Genomic DNA, 16,640 nt, shown 5'->3' on the forward strand with positions numbered 1-16,640 from the left:
AGGCTCGGCAGACATACAGGAAATGCTCTGAAACAGTCAGAAACAGGGAGGACACACACCCTCAGAAGGTACCACGCTTTACCCTGGGATCAGAGGGCTGCCTTTCTTCCCAGCTGGAGATTTTGTTCTACATGCTTGTGGTTTAGTAAGAAGACATTGTTTTGCTGCTTTTCCTTTGTAACCCACATGTTCTAAAAACAAACATCCGCTTTCAAGAATAAAATGCTGAAAATGAAATCTGATGCCCAACAGCCTTCACTTGCTGCTGCTGAGCCAGTTCAGCCTCTCCTGTATGACAATGAGTTTTAAATGCCATTCTTACTTATCTCTCCAAAAGTTGTGACCCCAGTGTCCACACACATCTTCAATTCCAGTCTTCACGTGGTCAAAGAACTAAAGGGAAATGTTGGTTCATTACATAAACTTATAGACATCACTTGGCTTGCCCTCAGAAATTATTCATTTCTAACTTACTTCAAAACAGAAATGCCTGGTCAGAATTCAGGATGATGCTTCAGTTTAACTAAATGCAATCTAACCAAACTCAGAGATGGACTCTTTTTTTGTTCCCCTGGAGCTTACTTAGCTCACAGTCCCAAAAGGACAGAAATTAGTTGCTAATTTCCTCAATGTCAACCTTACTCAGCTCCTACCTGAATATGAAGGTTTTTCCCATATTTTCACTTCTTTTAAGTTCCCTAACCACTCCAGGCTATGCCTGGGATTTCTCCAGGCCTGACAGTGAACCAGGTATGACTTTGTGGAGGAGCGAGCCTGAGTGGGCTCCCCACGTCTGCACCTCAGGATGCACAGAATAGAGCTGAGATACCTAGCATCAGGTCCAGAGTTCCTACATTAGACAACTGTGGTCTAGTCTCACCTTAAAGCATCCTGATCACCTAATATTAGAAACACACTCTCTCTCAGCCTATTATGAATTATGAAAGAGTGAATAAGTCCACCTAAGATCTCACTTGATCCCCAGAGGCAGCTCATTTGCTCCTGATTCAAGCACCATAGTAGGGGTCTCTCAAACTCAGGGGAAAATCCTGGTATGTCCAAACGTTCAACTCTAAAAGGATGGACTTCTAGATGCCTAGACTGAATTCTTTGCTGAATTTGGTCCTTATTATTCCTCATTTCTGGAATTTCAAACCACCTGCCACAGGTATGCTGCAAGGAGAAATACGTTCAAGAATATGCATGGCTAATAAACTGCAATAATTGGAGACACACATGTACCAAATACAAACCCATAAAGAGGCTGATGATGTGAGAGTTAAGTAAGTTTAAGAGTGTGTTTAGGAGGTGTTTGCATTTGTTTGATTAACTCAAATTAAATGTAATGTGATTAAATTGGCAAACATTTCCTAATGTAGTCAAGTTCTAAAATAACATGTATCTCATATGTTAAGCAAACTACAGAAAGTTAAACTACCTCAAGAAGTGAACAATTAAGAAAATGAAGATTTCAAAATAATGGTATATATTAATGCTAATTTTGGTAATTACCAAAGGATAAATATAAGCTTTACAGTTATTGTGCTTATAACAGCTATTGAAAAGAAATCTAAGAGTGTGTCCCTCTCTGTAACACTGTACACTGAACCCTTGTCTTACTGAAAGCCACTAGGAGTTTAACCTATATGAAGGTTTCTTTTATGACACTGAAGCTGCCTCATACCCTGTTATAAATTTCTTCACTGACAGCAGGCTGCTTTTTATTTGACCTTTTGACATCAAGAAACTCCACCAGTGGACGAATTGTTATTCCCTGTGAAGAGGAAAAAAAAAAGGCAAAGAGTTATGGGTTGGGTTCTTTTTTCCCCATGAATGTAAAGAAAAAACAAAGCCTTTAAGTCTTCTCCATCTCTGTCAGACCTGAAAATGGCAGTGAATACTTTTTTAGCTCTGGATACCCTTTCACCTTCCTAACCCCAAAATCCAGCCTGACACAATAATTATAATAGTGAATTAATTCACTCTTGTGATTAGCAGGTGTTCCACTTAGCTATGAAGTCCTTGTCAGCACACAAACTCCACTAATGCAACAGAAGGGAGGAAGGGGCTCCCTAGAGCTAAGAGTTCCAAGAGGGGCACCCTGACCAACCCCATCAGGACTATGTCACTTACCCTATCCATAGTATTTTAAAACTTTTTTTTCAATTCTGTTATGCATTAGAAAAACCCTCACTTGTTTTCTGAATTAATAAACAACCCCCATCATTCCAAAGTAAACATATAAAGTCCTGTCTTTTAGTGATTACTTCCAAAACAGGTACTCAAAGATCTGTCAACAATAACATTAAAATTGCTATTCAAGGCCATGACACTAAGACTTTTTGTGTCCTTGCCTGATTATTCTGAGAGAAAGAACAAAAAGTTTTGGCTATCCCAGAATGATACAATGGTTTTGAACAAGTATTTGTGGAAGAATTGACATAATTTGTTTATTTGTATAGGTGCACTGACACATGGGAGAGGAATGTATCTCTGATGGTGTTGAGATCAGTCCCTACTATCCCAGAATAATCAGGTTACATATTTCTTTTCATAAATGAATCGAGCTTTATCTTAAAAGCAGTTAGGTTTCTTTGCCCCATTGCTCATACTGGAACACTCATCCTGAACCTCATTGTTCTAATAATTAGAAAGCTGCTTCTTAATTGCATCATGGTCACTTTGTACCACTTTGTTCTTGTGCCAGCATTTGTCTTTTTAGTTTAAACAGTGTTCCTCCTTCTCCTCTCTGGTGTTCACTCCCTCATATAAACAGTAATTATATTCCTTCTCCTCCTTCATTTTGCTAACGCCAAGGCATCCTGGTCTCCTTTCACACGACAGGCTTACCAGTCCCATGATCACTCCAGAACACGACACTATCCTCTGACGGAAATACCTGTCTCAGTACATCTTAAGATCAGATTTGCCTTTCTTCTGTATCCACTGTACTGGTGGCTTAAAACCTACCCTGTTACCAACTAGTACACCTGTGTCTTTTTCCCTTTCTATTTATTTTTTTTTTTCAAACAAAAGGTTCTCATTTCATAAGAGAAACCCCTAGTAAAAAAGTTCTAGCAAGAACACATTTGCACTTATTACTGATAAATTTCATTCTGTTTCTATCATATTGGCCCTCAGTTATTCTATTCTTTCTACATGATACCACATCTCCCTGTTGCTCTGAGAACACCTTCCAAACTCTGTCATCAAGAAATACCAGCAACAAAAGACTGCTACGTTTATGTGCCATGGTCAATAATGAGAATATTAAACAAAACCATTCCTAGAAACCATCCTTGAGGAATTCCATTTATAAAACCTTTTCAGCCTTTTATCTGACCAGGGTGGTTGAACACCAGAGCAGATGCCCAGAGAGGCTGGGGAATCTCCACCCAGAGATATTCAGAACTTAACTTGACATAGCCCTCAGCAACAAGATCTACCTTTGAAGGTGGCCTTGCTTTGGGCATGGGGTTGGACTAGACACCCCCAGAGGTTCTTTCTGACGCAAAGGACCATATGCTTCTATTTCCATTTATAGGAGAAATTGTCAGCTCCTTCCTCATTCACTTTACAATCGTCCTAATGTCAATCTAAACCTCAGTTTAACAAATAATTAAGCTAACAATCTCCTACATAGCCCTCTCCCCCAAAGATTTTACAATAGTCCAGTTAGATGAGATTACTCTAGAAAATAAATTTCCTTATCAAAGAATGATACCAGGTTTCCCTTTGGTAAACCATGTTGCATTTCATAACACATTTCATTTACTTCCAAATTTTAAATGATTTTATCCCTCAAAATCTCACAGCTTACATGCTAAGGTCAACTAGCTGACCTCCAGCTGCTCCAGCCACCTCTTTCCCAAGCACAAGCACAGATACTTGCTGCTTCCCATGGCACCTTTATCGATGTAAAAGGCAGGCTAAAAAAATATATTTTTTCCCACAGACCTGAAATTCCACATACTAGCCTCTCACACCTCTCACCGCTCTGGATAATGAGTAGAGTGACATGTTTATTTGAGGGGCTTAGCCTCCTCTACGTTTTGCTGGGTTTAGTCACTTTCCTCTCTCTTGGTCACTCTTGACCAGGCCTCCATGGCCAGATTGACACCAGAGACAAGTTCTTCACGTTCTTCCACAGAGCTGCTGCTTTCGGATGGATGTCCAACTGGTCTGCAACATCACTGCCTAACACCCAGACTCAAACACTTCAGTTCACCTCTCGGTGCCCTCCGTGCCTTCCATCCCCTGCTTACTGTGCACCGAATCCAACACCAAACTCCTGAGTAAATGCACAGCTTCAAATATTCTAGCAAGGAATTAGTGCTAGGGCTGTACACAGATTATCTTTTATCTCTGCTCCAGGCTCACTAGGTCTTAAATGCTTAATACTACTTATATGTTAGCATAAGTACTTAATATCTGGCATAGTTTTGCTACCTGTCTGTGGCCTGCATAGCATTTTTCTTTTTAAACTATGACTATGAACCTTCAAGTATGATCCTTCCAGTAAAGTTAGGACATTTGTTTTTCTACCCACTGCTTATTTACAACCTGTCTGAGACAGAAGTCATACAGAAGAAGAAAAGCATTACCTGAATGAAAACGGTAAAGAATATCACCACGATAACAGCAGTGATGAACAATTTCTTCCTGGGAAACACAGCAGGAGGAAGCAGAAATACAAGTGAAAAACAAATAGCTCCTCGAAGGCCTCCATAGGCAATAATAAATTGGTCCTTAAAAGTGAGAGGAATTGTCCGGAAAACATTAATGATCTGAGTCAGAACAAAAACACCTGAGGGAGAAAAACAGAAATACAAGCAGGAGGGAAAAAGAGGGAAACTAAATTACACAGAAATCCCTCACAATGCTAATAATTGTTTTAAAACGTTTCTATTTGCCTTTTACCTATATGTCATTGAAGAAATGAAATGTTACTTAGCAGCTTGAAAACATCATGGAAGAAAAAATTAAAATGCCTAAGCAGCATCATCTGAAAGATACTTAGTGAGCTAACTACCTCAGGTCAGCTGGATTTAGGACTTGAAGCAGCTAACTGATCTCCACATGACAGCTATCTTCTAGACTCTGCACTGCTGGAACAGCAATAATTCTCTGTGTCAGTGTACACCAAGACTCCTAATTGTTTTTTTTAATAGGTTTTGAGATGCTTTTGAATACTTTGGCTTGTCACCTCTGTTGGTCTGTGCTTTGAACCCTGCAAACTCCTATTCACTCAATTTCACCTGCACAGACAGGAAGGATGCAGGACTGGGGATGGAGGGAGAAGATGCCAGTGCATGCTGATGTACCAAAGCCAAAGACTCCAGGGACATGATGCACCAGAGTAAAGGTATAAAGGCAGATGAAGAGAGCAAGCATGGGGGCCAGGAGCTGGGGGGCAGGCAGGCTGCCTGGCTGCTTTTCAGCATAAGGTATTAATTGTGGGGTTTCAGGAGCAGGAGGGAAAATAGTCCAGATTTCTGCACTGGGAGGGAAAACTTGGGAGCTGGAACTAGAGGTGCAGAGGCAGATCAGAGCATGAGCTGCCTTTACACACAGAGGGACCAAATAATTACAGCTGAAACTGGGGCAAGGGGCAGGTTTAAGACCTACAAGACTGAACTGGTCTCAAGGTAAAAGAGAAAGAGCTAGTAGTGCAAACTCAGGAGGGCTCAGGCAGTTTCTTATAGGAATTTTTTCTTCACCTGAACAATGCTTCAACTACAGCATTTCCTGGTTTGATGCTATTTATGCCAATGACTGGGAAAATCCCAAAGCTAGTAAACATAAATTAAAAAAAAAAAACAAAACCAAAACAACCACAACCTATTTAGCTGTTGTATAACTGCTAATTCTTTTAAGCAAAATTTGCTTATTTGTAAATAAATGTTTGCTCAAATATATGTCCTCTGAGTAACAAGTGGACTGCCTCTGACTTTAGATGGGCAGGATCAGGACCAAACAGAGTTTGGGGTTCCATCTGGGAGAAGGTGGAAGCTGACCCTGCAGTCTAGCACACCTTACAAATAAGAAGTCTGTTGTACGAGCTGATGGAACTCTGCCTAAATTTTGGCATTTTCTGCTTGAGAAGAGGTAAAAACTTTACACTTGCAAAAAATACTGACACGTAGTCTGAGACTTACCCAGTGCCCTCCAGATTAAACAGAAAAGGAGGGTGAAGCTAACGAAGGCCCAGTTCCACTCATGGTTCTTCCCAACTGTCGACACTCCCATGAAGATGAAGATTAAGGTCTCACTGACACTGCTCAGCATCTTCATGAAATATTTTATTGTTGTATAGGATTTTTGAGAAACATTTTCCTCCACATATTTATTCATGGTCATGGCACAAGCTGTAATCCTGAAAGGCAAACATTAACTTGTATTTCATTGGCTTGATGTTTTTTTAGCCTCTCTCATTTCTGCAGAATATTATTCACTTTTCCACAGTCATCTTTAAAATACAAAGATTAACTTATTCCATAACCAATCTCAAATTTATAGACTTGGTGAACCTACAGTTTTGGGCATGAGATTTTTTTTTTCCACAGTGGAGAGTTTTCTGAGAAGACCAGTACATGAAGAGTTTTGTCACATACTAAAATCCACATGATCTGTGCAGAGGTCACCTCAGACTCTGTGTTTTGAAAGAGGCAGAGTTGAGGAGAGCCAGGGGCAGCCCTAGAAAACAGGGATTGCTGCTTCTGTTGCTGCTGAGGGACATCAGACGGGCTGGCAACTGCATGTCCCAGGGCAGGGCTTCCCTCCCTTCCCATCAGCAATTGTCCCACCAAATCATCCCCCTCTTCAATGGCAGTGACAGCAGTCAGCTCCTCTTTCCAGGCAAAGTAAGCAGCAAGGCTATAGACAATTTGTCATCCTCCACTGCTTTAGGCCACTACTTGCTTTGACTGTGCATGGGGTGAACAGGAGAAAAACGCCACCAGAAATCATGCTGGTGCTGTTGTGCATTTAAAGCACCTACAAATGAATGAAATAGGCATCTGGGCTGATACACGAGATGTGTGTACTGTTAAGTACACGTACGTGTCTGTGCTCTAAGCCTGTGTTAGTTAAGTAGTTTCTTAATCAGCAGGAAGAGCAAAGAATGACATTAATGGCTGCACATCACTTGCTCAGTACAGCTGCCTATGGTGCAGGGATGGCTGAGGACCACTCAGCTACAAAGTTTATCGATTTAAGGATAGTTAGCAGAGATGACTGGAGGATAACCTCAAAGTGGTGCCTCAGTGTAGAGAAGCACCATCTGAACTGCCTAATAATTATCAGGGTGGGCAATTAAGGCAAGATGCATTGTGAAGTAGATGTCACTCCTAGTTCTGTTATCTAAGGCAAAAACATCTTCTCTGATTTCCCAGTTAAAAACATTATACACACTCATGTACATACCCAGTCAAACCATGCACGCTAAATGTAAAGAGATGTATATTTGTTGCCTTTCTGAATACAGCCCATGGGGACTTGTCCTACAGTTATTTATCCCAGTTCCACTAGTTTTTCAGTTCATAATTATTTGCCAACATAGGGGATATTTTTTCCTACTGAAATCTCCACACCTCTCTGTCTCATGGAGGAGGATGGTAGGTTTGCCAGCATCTCTTTGGAAAAGCTGAAGAAGACTCTCCCATGTCTCATGGAGATCCCACTGCAGAAAGTCTTCTGCTGGCCATGGTCTGCCTCTAAGCCAAGAGCCCCATCGCTGACCCTGAACAGGTTTCTGCTAATTAATTGAAGTTAGTTTTGTCCAGAAGTTTCCTTCTCTTACATGAAGCCAGCATGGCCTGCTCTGCAGGACAATGGCCAAGATTTGAAACACAGTTGTAGATCTCTGATCCCACCAACACATACACATCCTCAAAATGACTGGGCAGCATTACTTCTGTGGGACAAATCTGGGAGGACACGTGGACACTGGGAGAGGACACAGTGTACTTTGCTGACCTCTGTCAAGCAGCACATCAGGGTGAATAAAACCCAGGGAAGAGGGTCTGATATGGGGACAGACGCAGTCCAGCGGGGCAGGTGGTGGCTTACAAATACAGGTGGAGAGGGTTTGCTAGCAGAACAGTGCACCTAACGTGGCCTTCACCCTGCATTTTCATCCACCTACAACGGATGAAATAGGCAGATCTAGTCAGCAAAAAATACAATGTCCATTGCCATGCATAAACTAGCTCCAAACCTAAGTGAACTCACGACTAAGAAGGAAAGCTTGACTAAAACTACGCCAGACCCCCATCCGCATCTAGCACTGGCATAATTAGTCAGCTCTCTCCTCATTGTCAGCTGATCTCACCACAGTCTGGAAGAGAAAGATCCTCTGTGGCCCAAGAATAGCATGCTGTCTGGGAAGCAGAGCTCATCATGGCTACATGGGATCCACCACGGAAGAAATGATGCAGATTTCATAAGCATACAAGCTTCCTCCCTCCAACACTCAGCAGTTTAGGTAACATTTTTAGTTTGAGCATGTGGTTGGGACAACAGAGGTCCTGCATTTTTGCCAGTACTGACAGACTGCCAATGCTCTTCACAGGTCTCCTCCCTATTCTGATCTTACAGTTGCCCAGACAGGGGACTTGTTATAGATCCCACCATACACCCCAAAAACATATATGCCTGCATACCTCAGGAAGAAAGCAGGAGAGGACCTAGACTGTGCATGGATTTTGTCCTGACAAGGACCTACATCCATTCTCAGAAGCTGTCAAACATTCCCAGGTTCTTCAGTTTACACACCGTTCTGGTGGCCAACCTCAGAAGTCTATGTGAAGAAGGTCTCAAATCTACTTAACACATTCACCCTCCAGAACTCTCATATTCAGTGGCAAACCAGCTCCTCGCAAGCTACAGGCTGCACTGACAGACCTACAAATATCTCAGGTTACACCACAGGTCGTGACAGCTCTCCTCTGCATGTACTGCTCATCTGCACAAGTATGACAAGTCGGATGCACCCCAGCTACCCCCAGCCAATTTTGCACTCGGTGGAGCTGGCAAGTGCAGGGGCAGCAAATGCAATACAGCAAGAATGCAGCGAGCAGGCTGCAATTCCAGAGCCGTGGTCATTTCAGAGTCTCAAAGCTGCAGCTCACTGCCCGAAGCATTAGGGTTGTCAGGTCTGCATCAAAGATTCTGCAACAAAATATTCAGTACTATTTACTATCTTCTTAAAATAAATATTTTTCATTATTATAGTCATTTAGGAAAGCCTTACAGCTTGGAGAGTGGGGAATCATGCTCTGGACATGGTTTGTTTTTGGATCCTGAGGTAATGGAGACACTGTAAATAGATGTCCGATATGAATCTGTCACCAGATTAATCAGGATCTTTGCAAGCTGTAATTTAAAACACCTACCATGCTTAACCACTAGAATTTAAAGGGACAACACTCTTATAATATTATTATCAGTCACATTTTGCATTCATTCAATTAGTCAACTAATTGATGAGTTGGTTCACCAGTATAATAAATAGTGCTGTACATTATTTGTTACTCTTCAGGTAAGTAATAATCCACAGCCTATCACTGCTCATGTTATGAATCTGGTGTCACTTCAGAGTAATTATTTATGTTAGAAAAAAGCCTGTTGAAGTGCCTTTAATTTGAAAATGATATGGTAATATAGAGTTAGGATTTAATATACAATCAATTTCCTTAAATATGCAAGTAAATATTCCTTAAATATGCAAGATTTTATTTACATTATTATAATGCCTTCTTCCAAAACTAAATTTTTACTGTCACCATAATCTAAGCAAAAGCTTAGGTGTGTTTTATGTTACATTTCTCATCCACATACTTTAATTTTGGCTTCCACTTCTCTGACCTGTGCTAGTTGCCTTGGTCAAGAAGGGGAGGGAAAAAACAGTTAATTGCAATTAACCTGCAACCTTCTGTGCTTCTGAAGAATAAAAGTCCTCCTGTACAAACAGTACAGTTTCTGTCATGACTGCAATAAACTAGGCCACTGGGTTCAATCCTCAAGTTTCCTTGACCTACTAAATTTACAGTAGTTTCAATGTTTGCTCCTTTCAGCCTGCTAATTCACTGTTAAAAAAAAAAACCAAAACATATATTAATAGTTCTGCTGCTTCACGGCCTTTATGAGAAATTAGTAAGGAGAAAATGCAGCATTATAATTAGAAATGAAACCTATCAAATAAAGTTCAGATTCACATCTGTACATTTTACACCCGTGATCCTGATTTAAGCCCAGCTCTAATTATAGTAGGAACCCTTTTCTCTCCTTCTGAAGAGGGCTTTCTTACTGCAGCTCACAGGGACATGGTTGAATCCCTTCACTATTTCAGCTGGGTAACCTGCTGCAGGGGTTTTACACGGATGCTTGAGGAATTGTTTGTCCTCAGTGTGAGTACACAGACTTATCAGAAGAGGACAAGCACCTTTCACTCCCCTCTATTCCCCTGCCACTGAATTCCTCCTTGCACAGAAATGAGGCACTCTGTGTATGTATCTTATATACTTGATAACACTGTACATTCCTGATCATGTCCTCCCCCTAAAGTATGGCACAGTGTGTAACCACAAGGTCTTGCTGAGTACCTTTATGAACCTGGTTATGAAGGAAGCAGGAATCCGTAGTTTAACAGACTGACGTGGATGTGGGTGAAAAAGGGGAGATCAGGCAATTATTCCCTATAGGCTGAACTATAAATGGCCATGGAAGCATCTAATGAATAAACAATCCATTGTAATCCAGTTGTAAAGGGACACTCCAAGGTCATTTGGTTCAACTACATGCTCAAAGGAGGCTGACTTTTAAGTCAGACCCAAGCAATCCTGCCGTGAGTCATTTGCTGCAGAAAACTACAGGGAACTCAATACCGGTGCATGTTGCACCGTGACACACGGCAAAACAGTCTCTGCAGTTCAAAGCCCAGCAAAATGTGAAAAGGACGGGGTAGATTTACCCCAAGGGGCTGCAGAGGTTACAGGAGCTCTAAGGCCCTCAGCAGCACTGCTGGGAGGGGGCATGCTTTACATTTCGTGACAGCTGAGACACTAAAGGGCTGCAGAGAGCCAGTCCTGCTCCCCTTGGGTGTTACTGATGTATCCAGCACCCTTAGCTATTACAAAACACATTTAGAGTCAAAAAATGTACAGGACATTTTAAAGATAACTTCATTGCTACTGTGCTGTCGGAGGGAAATGGTACTTTGTGTTTCCTCCTCTGTTTTGCACCCACGAAGGGGTCACTGTTACCAATGCAAAGGAATAGGCTGTTAGTACCACGGGGAGCACTGGTGTGCTGGTTGCAGGCACTGGCATGCGGTGGGGTCCACCGACCACCAGCAGACCTGCCGTGCCCTTTCCGCTGTAACCTGGATGCAGGGTGTCCAAATCAGTATTTTCATGAACACTGCCACAATTTTTTCGATGTACAGTCTAGCCACACATTTTGGTTTAGAAGCCCTTTAAGTATTTGATCAGAGGACATCAAGGGCATTTGACTTAAGAAGTGGAAGAAACTAGAAACCACACAAATGCTATGAATAGAAGCTAGGGAAAGAGATGGCACATTTATGAACTCGGTCAAAGTGGATGCATATGTTACTTTATTTAGGTTCATATCAGAGAAAGAAACCCATGCAAGCTTTAGCTTCTTACTTGTATTAAAGTATGAACTCCTCCCGTTCCATGGCCTATTTCTGTTTCTATAGTACTACTGAAATCATCAGCTGTAAGTTTCCATGTAAATTGCTTCCCAGCCCCAGAAAAACTTATACTGGCATGACTATGATATCAAACCTATCTTCACTTTCCTAGAAGATAATCATCAGATGAAGTATTATCAGGTATTAGTGATACTCAGAAGTAACATCTGAACTTTCATAAAAAGCTATGCTCCTAATGCCTGAATGACTCATATTTGCCACTAGAACAATAGAAAGTCATTAAAGAAGGTTGGCCTTTAAAAATACTACTTGGAACCAGAGCAAACCATTTAAGTATATCAAATGTCACAAAGGCTCTTTCTAAAGTTGAGGTTGCTACAGTACAAACAGCATCAAGCGAGAGGCTGTGCTCGCTCTTTACTGAAGCCCAGGAGTGAAAAAACAGGAGTGAAAATATTTTTATCTGTTGGAAGTGGGAAGAATAATATTATTTTATACATAATGACATATACAGAGAGCATTGTAACACACTGGCACACATATGAACATACTAAACTAAAGGGTTAAATTACCATAGGACAAGATGCTGCAAATTTAGATTCGCCCGATCCTTATTGTGCTTGTAATCCAGCAGGAATTTGCCTTAATGATATGTATATTGTCTTCATTGAATGGTACTTACTGGCTGCTCACATGACTAAGTGTAAGATGTAGTTTCACAATATATTGGCATTGGAAGTGAAGCCAGTTCATGAAGTTCCAAGCTACCACTCCCACTCCCTCCAGGCCACCGCTGCCCCTACATCACAGTGGGCCACCCTCAGCCATGCCCTTATTGTAGGGTCACATGAGGACACGGGTCACCAAACTGATCTGGGTTAAAAATAACCCCACTGAAAATACAAGGGATTATTTTTAACTCGGAACACTTCAAAGATATGGTTTATGGTGTGATGCCATGAACAGTTTTAGTGACACAGCTGGTGTGGTGGCAAGCTGAGAGAATGGGATGGAAGTGGGAGGGGAGAGGCCGGAAATCCTCAAGCCAACATCCCTGCCATGCATAGTGGAACAATGCCACATGGCAAAGTTTGCAAAATCTGGTCCTCTCTGCAATTTCTATTGGCATTCTTACTTGGGTGCTATTATTACTGAAGTTTGGGGTACTTACGCCATGATGCCTGAGAGATGAAACATTTCGGCTGTTATGTATGACAAGTAACTGTACAGGAAGACAAAGAGTGGCTCAATCACTCGGATTTTATGCGTGAAACGGGTGGTAAAGGCTGCTACAAATCCCAAAAGGATTCCAATCAATACTCCACCGATCCCCACTATAAAGAAGTTAGCAATCCCAGCGAATATGTCAATAACCTTAATTGTGCGCATCTGGCAGAAAGACTTGAACAAATTGTACAGGACCTATGAGGAAAAAGAAAGCACATTATGTTTCTGAACTCTTCTGATTTCCCTTCATGTCATTATGTTCCTCTGCTTCGATGCTGTACTTTGAATTTATCTACCTACCTTGAACTCACTTTTGAGATATGCTGTTGTTTACCTCTAGCATATTACTTATCATCCATAAATAGCAGGCAAATATATTGATTCCCATTTTTGCAAATCAGACAGGTTTCTTAACCCATACCATCTTGCAGGCCAGAAGCATAGATCTATCTAATCTTTAAATTCATTTATTCGCAGAGCTTCCAATTTCTCCACAAATGGCCATCTCAGATTTTCCCCAGAATGAAAGAAATAAAAAAGGATGAAAAAAAAAAAAGTTTCATAATCAGTGAAAAAGCAGATGCATTTGATCTACATAAGACACTGAGAGCTGCGGTACTAAACTAGACCATAGATTCATTTGGCATGTGGAGGGGGGGGAAGGGGGGAGGCGGGGGGCAGGACAGTGACCACCTCAAGAGTACTAGAAACATGGCATCCATGGAGTGCTCTTTCTCTGATTTATTAACCATCAGGAATTAAAGAAGTCAAATTTCAGATTATTTCTAGAGATTTGGATTTACTTCCCATTCAAAGACCTGTTAACATGTGTTTGCCCAGTTTAATTTTCAAAGTGTTTATAACCATCCTCAAAAAAACCCTGGGTCAATGGGATTATCACATTTTCTTAGCCAGAGAGCCTTTTTGTTTTACACAGGAAACAGAACGATGGGAAGTCCACATTTCTCTAACATCCAGTATTTTAGTCACTACAAAACAGAAAAAAATGGATTCAGTTACTCTTAAAGAAACCTTAAAGGGCGTCCCCATCTGCAGACTTACTTGGGAGATTTAAGCATTTGGTGGTGCTGCATGTACATTCCCAGCCATGTGATACTGTGATGGTTACACAGTTCCCTCATACAGAGCAGTTTGGTCACAGGCACCTATTCCTATCATGGTGGGTTCCCAGGCTAAGCCACCATGGTCATAAGAAACACCTGACTTGGACAGCTTGCAGGAGTTAAACCTCCACTTTCTTTTTGGACTTCTTAGTAAAGCAAACAGGTTTCTCAGAAATGCTATTTGAGAGAAAAATGTTTTATCAGTACTTGCATTGTGCCAACAATATAGGTGTTTGAATAGTGACTGGGAAGGATTTGTCATGTTTACAATCTTGTTCTCTCTCACATGACAGAAAGTAAGTTGTTCAGCTCTTCTCGGCCAAAATTTCACAGGTCTTACAGAGATAAGAGTTTTTCACTATAGACTAATGCAAAGACACTGCCTATTATGGGTCCTTTGGACTAAGTAAAAAGAAAGAACTGAAAAAGAAAAGAAAAAACATATTTCAGAGCAAGCATGAAAAAGGTTAAATCAAACCTAGCATGGTCATCAGAAATTTTCATTACAAAGCAACAAAAAAGGACAAGAGCAGGAGTATGAACTAATTACTTGGTAACAATGATGCCCTCAGGATGAGTCCACATGGGAGAAGTGTCCTTTTTCACCCTTCATCTTGCTGCTCTGGGGCAGACTTCCAGCCTTTTTGCCCTGTCCCTTGTTACTATGTCCTCTGCAGGACAGGAGGGCGGTGTTAGAGGCTTCACTAGTTTTCCACCTGTTTTGATGTGTACACCTTGGGGATTTACAAGATGGGAAGTACACCAGAATAAAGCCTATTGACAATAGGTGTGCCTTTGTTGGTCACTTTACAAGGACCTCTCAGCCTGCAGATTCCCAGGACTCTATGAATCACAGATTGGAGAAAAAAATACTGTTGGCTTCTGTTGCTTGCAAGGACAGGAGTTTCCCTGAGTCACTTATTGAAACTTGGGACTACTCCAGAGTTGTGTTACTCTTCAAGACACCTACAGAATTTGACCTAGCAGAACACTCGCTTGGTATGTATTAGGGAAGATGATTATTTTCCTTAATTAAGAGTTTCAAATAGCCTTTTTTATATTTTAAAAAGTAACTATATAAATATATATAAGGCAAGTCTCCACAGTAAGGCCACTGAGACCTGCTTGTAAAGAAGGATATGATTTTGGTCTACTCAAGCAATAGCTTTTCCATAACATCACCTCATCCGCACAGTGAAGTATTCACCCTGCAAACAGAGCGGAGCCTGTTGTTTCCACAGACAGACATCCCCATAAATCTCAACTCTGCTGCCGTAAGTTGTTCGAAAGAAGAAAAGCAATGTTCTTTGTACTTCAGATCAAAACGAGAGCGCAGTGGTAGAAGCAGCAGCTAGGACTACAGAATGTCATGAACATGATTTTAATCTCATTCCTATTGTTCTTTATTTACACTGCAGTAAATGAGATCAAAATCAGGTTCACTTCCCTTTTACTCCACAGCACTTCAGTTTTACAGCTCTCTCTAAACTTTCAGGGGAGTTAGCATCAACTCTGGTCACATTTCGTAATCCATTTGGGTATGAGAATGGGGGAGGGTGTTCAAGTTCAAGATCTGCCTTTAGTCAACACTCTTCAGCTGAACTCGCTGAAGGTTACATCAAGGATTATTAGTCACCAATCGCTTTTTAATCTTGTTTCAGAGTATATCTGCTCTTCCTGGACACTAACTGCTTATTTCATTAGTTCTCAGCTATCAGTTTTTAATTCTGAAATTACTTTAAAGCACTCTAAAATAATGTTTTCAGCAGAGATGGAATACAGATCACTGCTGTAATGTTTTCTAAAGTGGGAATAATATTATTGTAATGACACTGGCTCCTTCTCTGTGATTTTAAGCCCAGAATTGGAATTTGAACTGTTAACACTCAACTTCAACTGTGACCTTGCTATTTAATATCATTGTGCCAGTTATCACTGACCCAGTCTTTCCGTAAGGCACCAACGGTGAACAAGAAGCCAACTGGCAAACATTGTCCTCAGTCAAATTCAAGCTCCAAAATTCCGTCAGTGGGGGAAAAGGATCATCCAATTGCATGGGCATATCGCAAAAACTATCAGGCATGAAAGCATCTGAGAAATGCAGCAGAGCTGAGATTCCTGAGAAAGTACACGTCGCTTTGTATCTAAAATGAAGGTGTGGTAGCACATTTTCTGAAAAGTGAAAGCATAGATGACGCTGCTATCCTAATAAAAGCTTTCATTAGAAGAAGCCAGGCAGTGCAAGCGGGATAGCAGGAAGAAGGGCTTAAAGTATTTAGAAAGCACGTTTACTAAAGCCATGCTGTTCTGCACTGCCCATCTGTGCAGCCCCTGGGTTTTTTGATACTGCAGTGGCTGTAGGAATTAGGCAGCTTCCGTGGATGGCCAGCCTGCGTTCAACTCCCCTCCTGCTTCATCCCCACATCCCACCGGAGGCACATGCCAGGGTAGGTGGGACTCAAGGGCTCCGGCAAATGGAAGCTGGAAGGTGCCAGGCTTTGCCTGCTAGCTAGTTTCATCAGCTCTCTGGGTAGCACAAGGGCAGAGGAAGGGACACTATTTACAAAACATCACCTCCTTTGAGCAGACAGTGGCATCACCCTGGCAGTACC

At 41.4% G+C, this 16,640-nt stretch overlaps 1 protein-coding gene across 1 annotated transcript in view; it reads right to left on the reverse strand.

Annotated features, from left to right (window-relative positions):
* SLC9A2 (solute carrier family 9 member A2) overlaps positions 1–16,640 on the reverse strand; it is a 37,369-nt gene that overhangs the window by 12,415 nt on the left and 8,314 nt on the right. The window contains exons 3-7 of the mRNA XM_056328761.1: positions 12,849–13,099; positions 6,159–6,376; positions 4,605–4,807; positions 1,685–1,774; positions 323–393 (exon numbers count right to left, since the gene is read on the reverse strand). Coding sequence (XP_056184736.1) covers positions 323–393; positions 1,685–1,774; positions 4,605–4,807; positions 6,159–6,376; positions 12,849–13,099 — 833 coding nt within the window. The remainder of the gene's footprint in view (positions 1–322; positions 394–1,684; positions 1,775–4,604; positions 4,808–6,158; positions 6,377–12,848; positions 13,100–16,640) is intronic.

Source organism: Falco biarmicus, chromosome 2 (assembly GCF_023638135.1).
Source record: "Falco biarmicus isolate bFalBia1 chromosome 2, bFalBia1.pri, whole genome shotgun sequence".
NCBI lineage: Eukaryota > Metazoa > Chordata > Aves > Falconiformes > Falconidae > Falco > Falco biarmicus.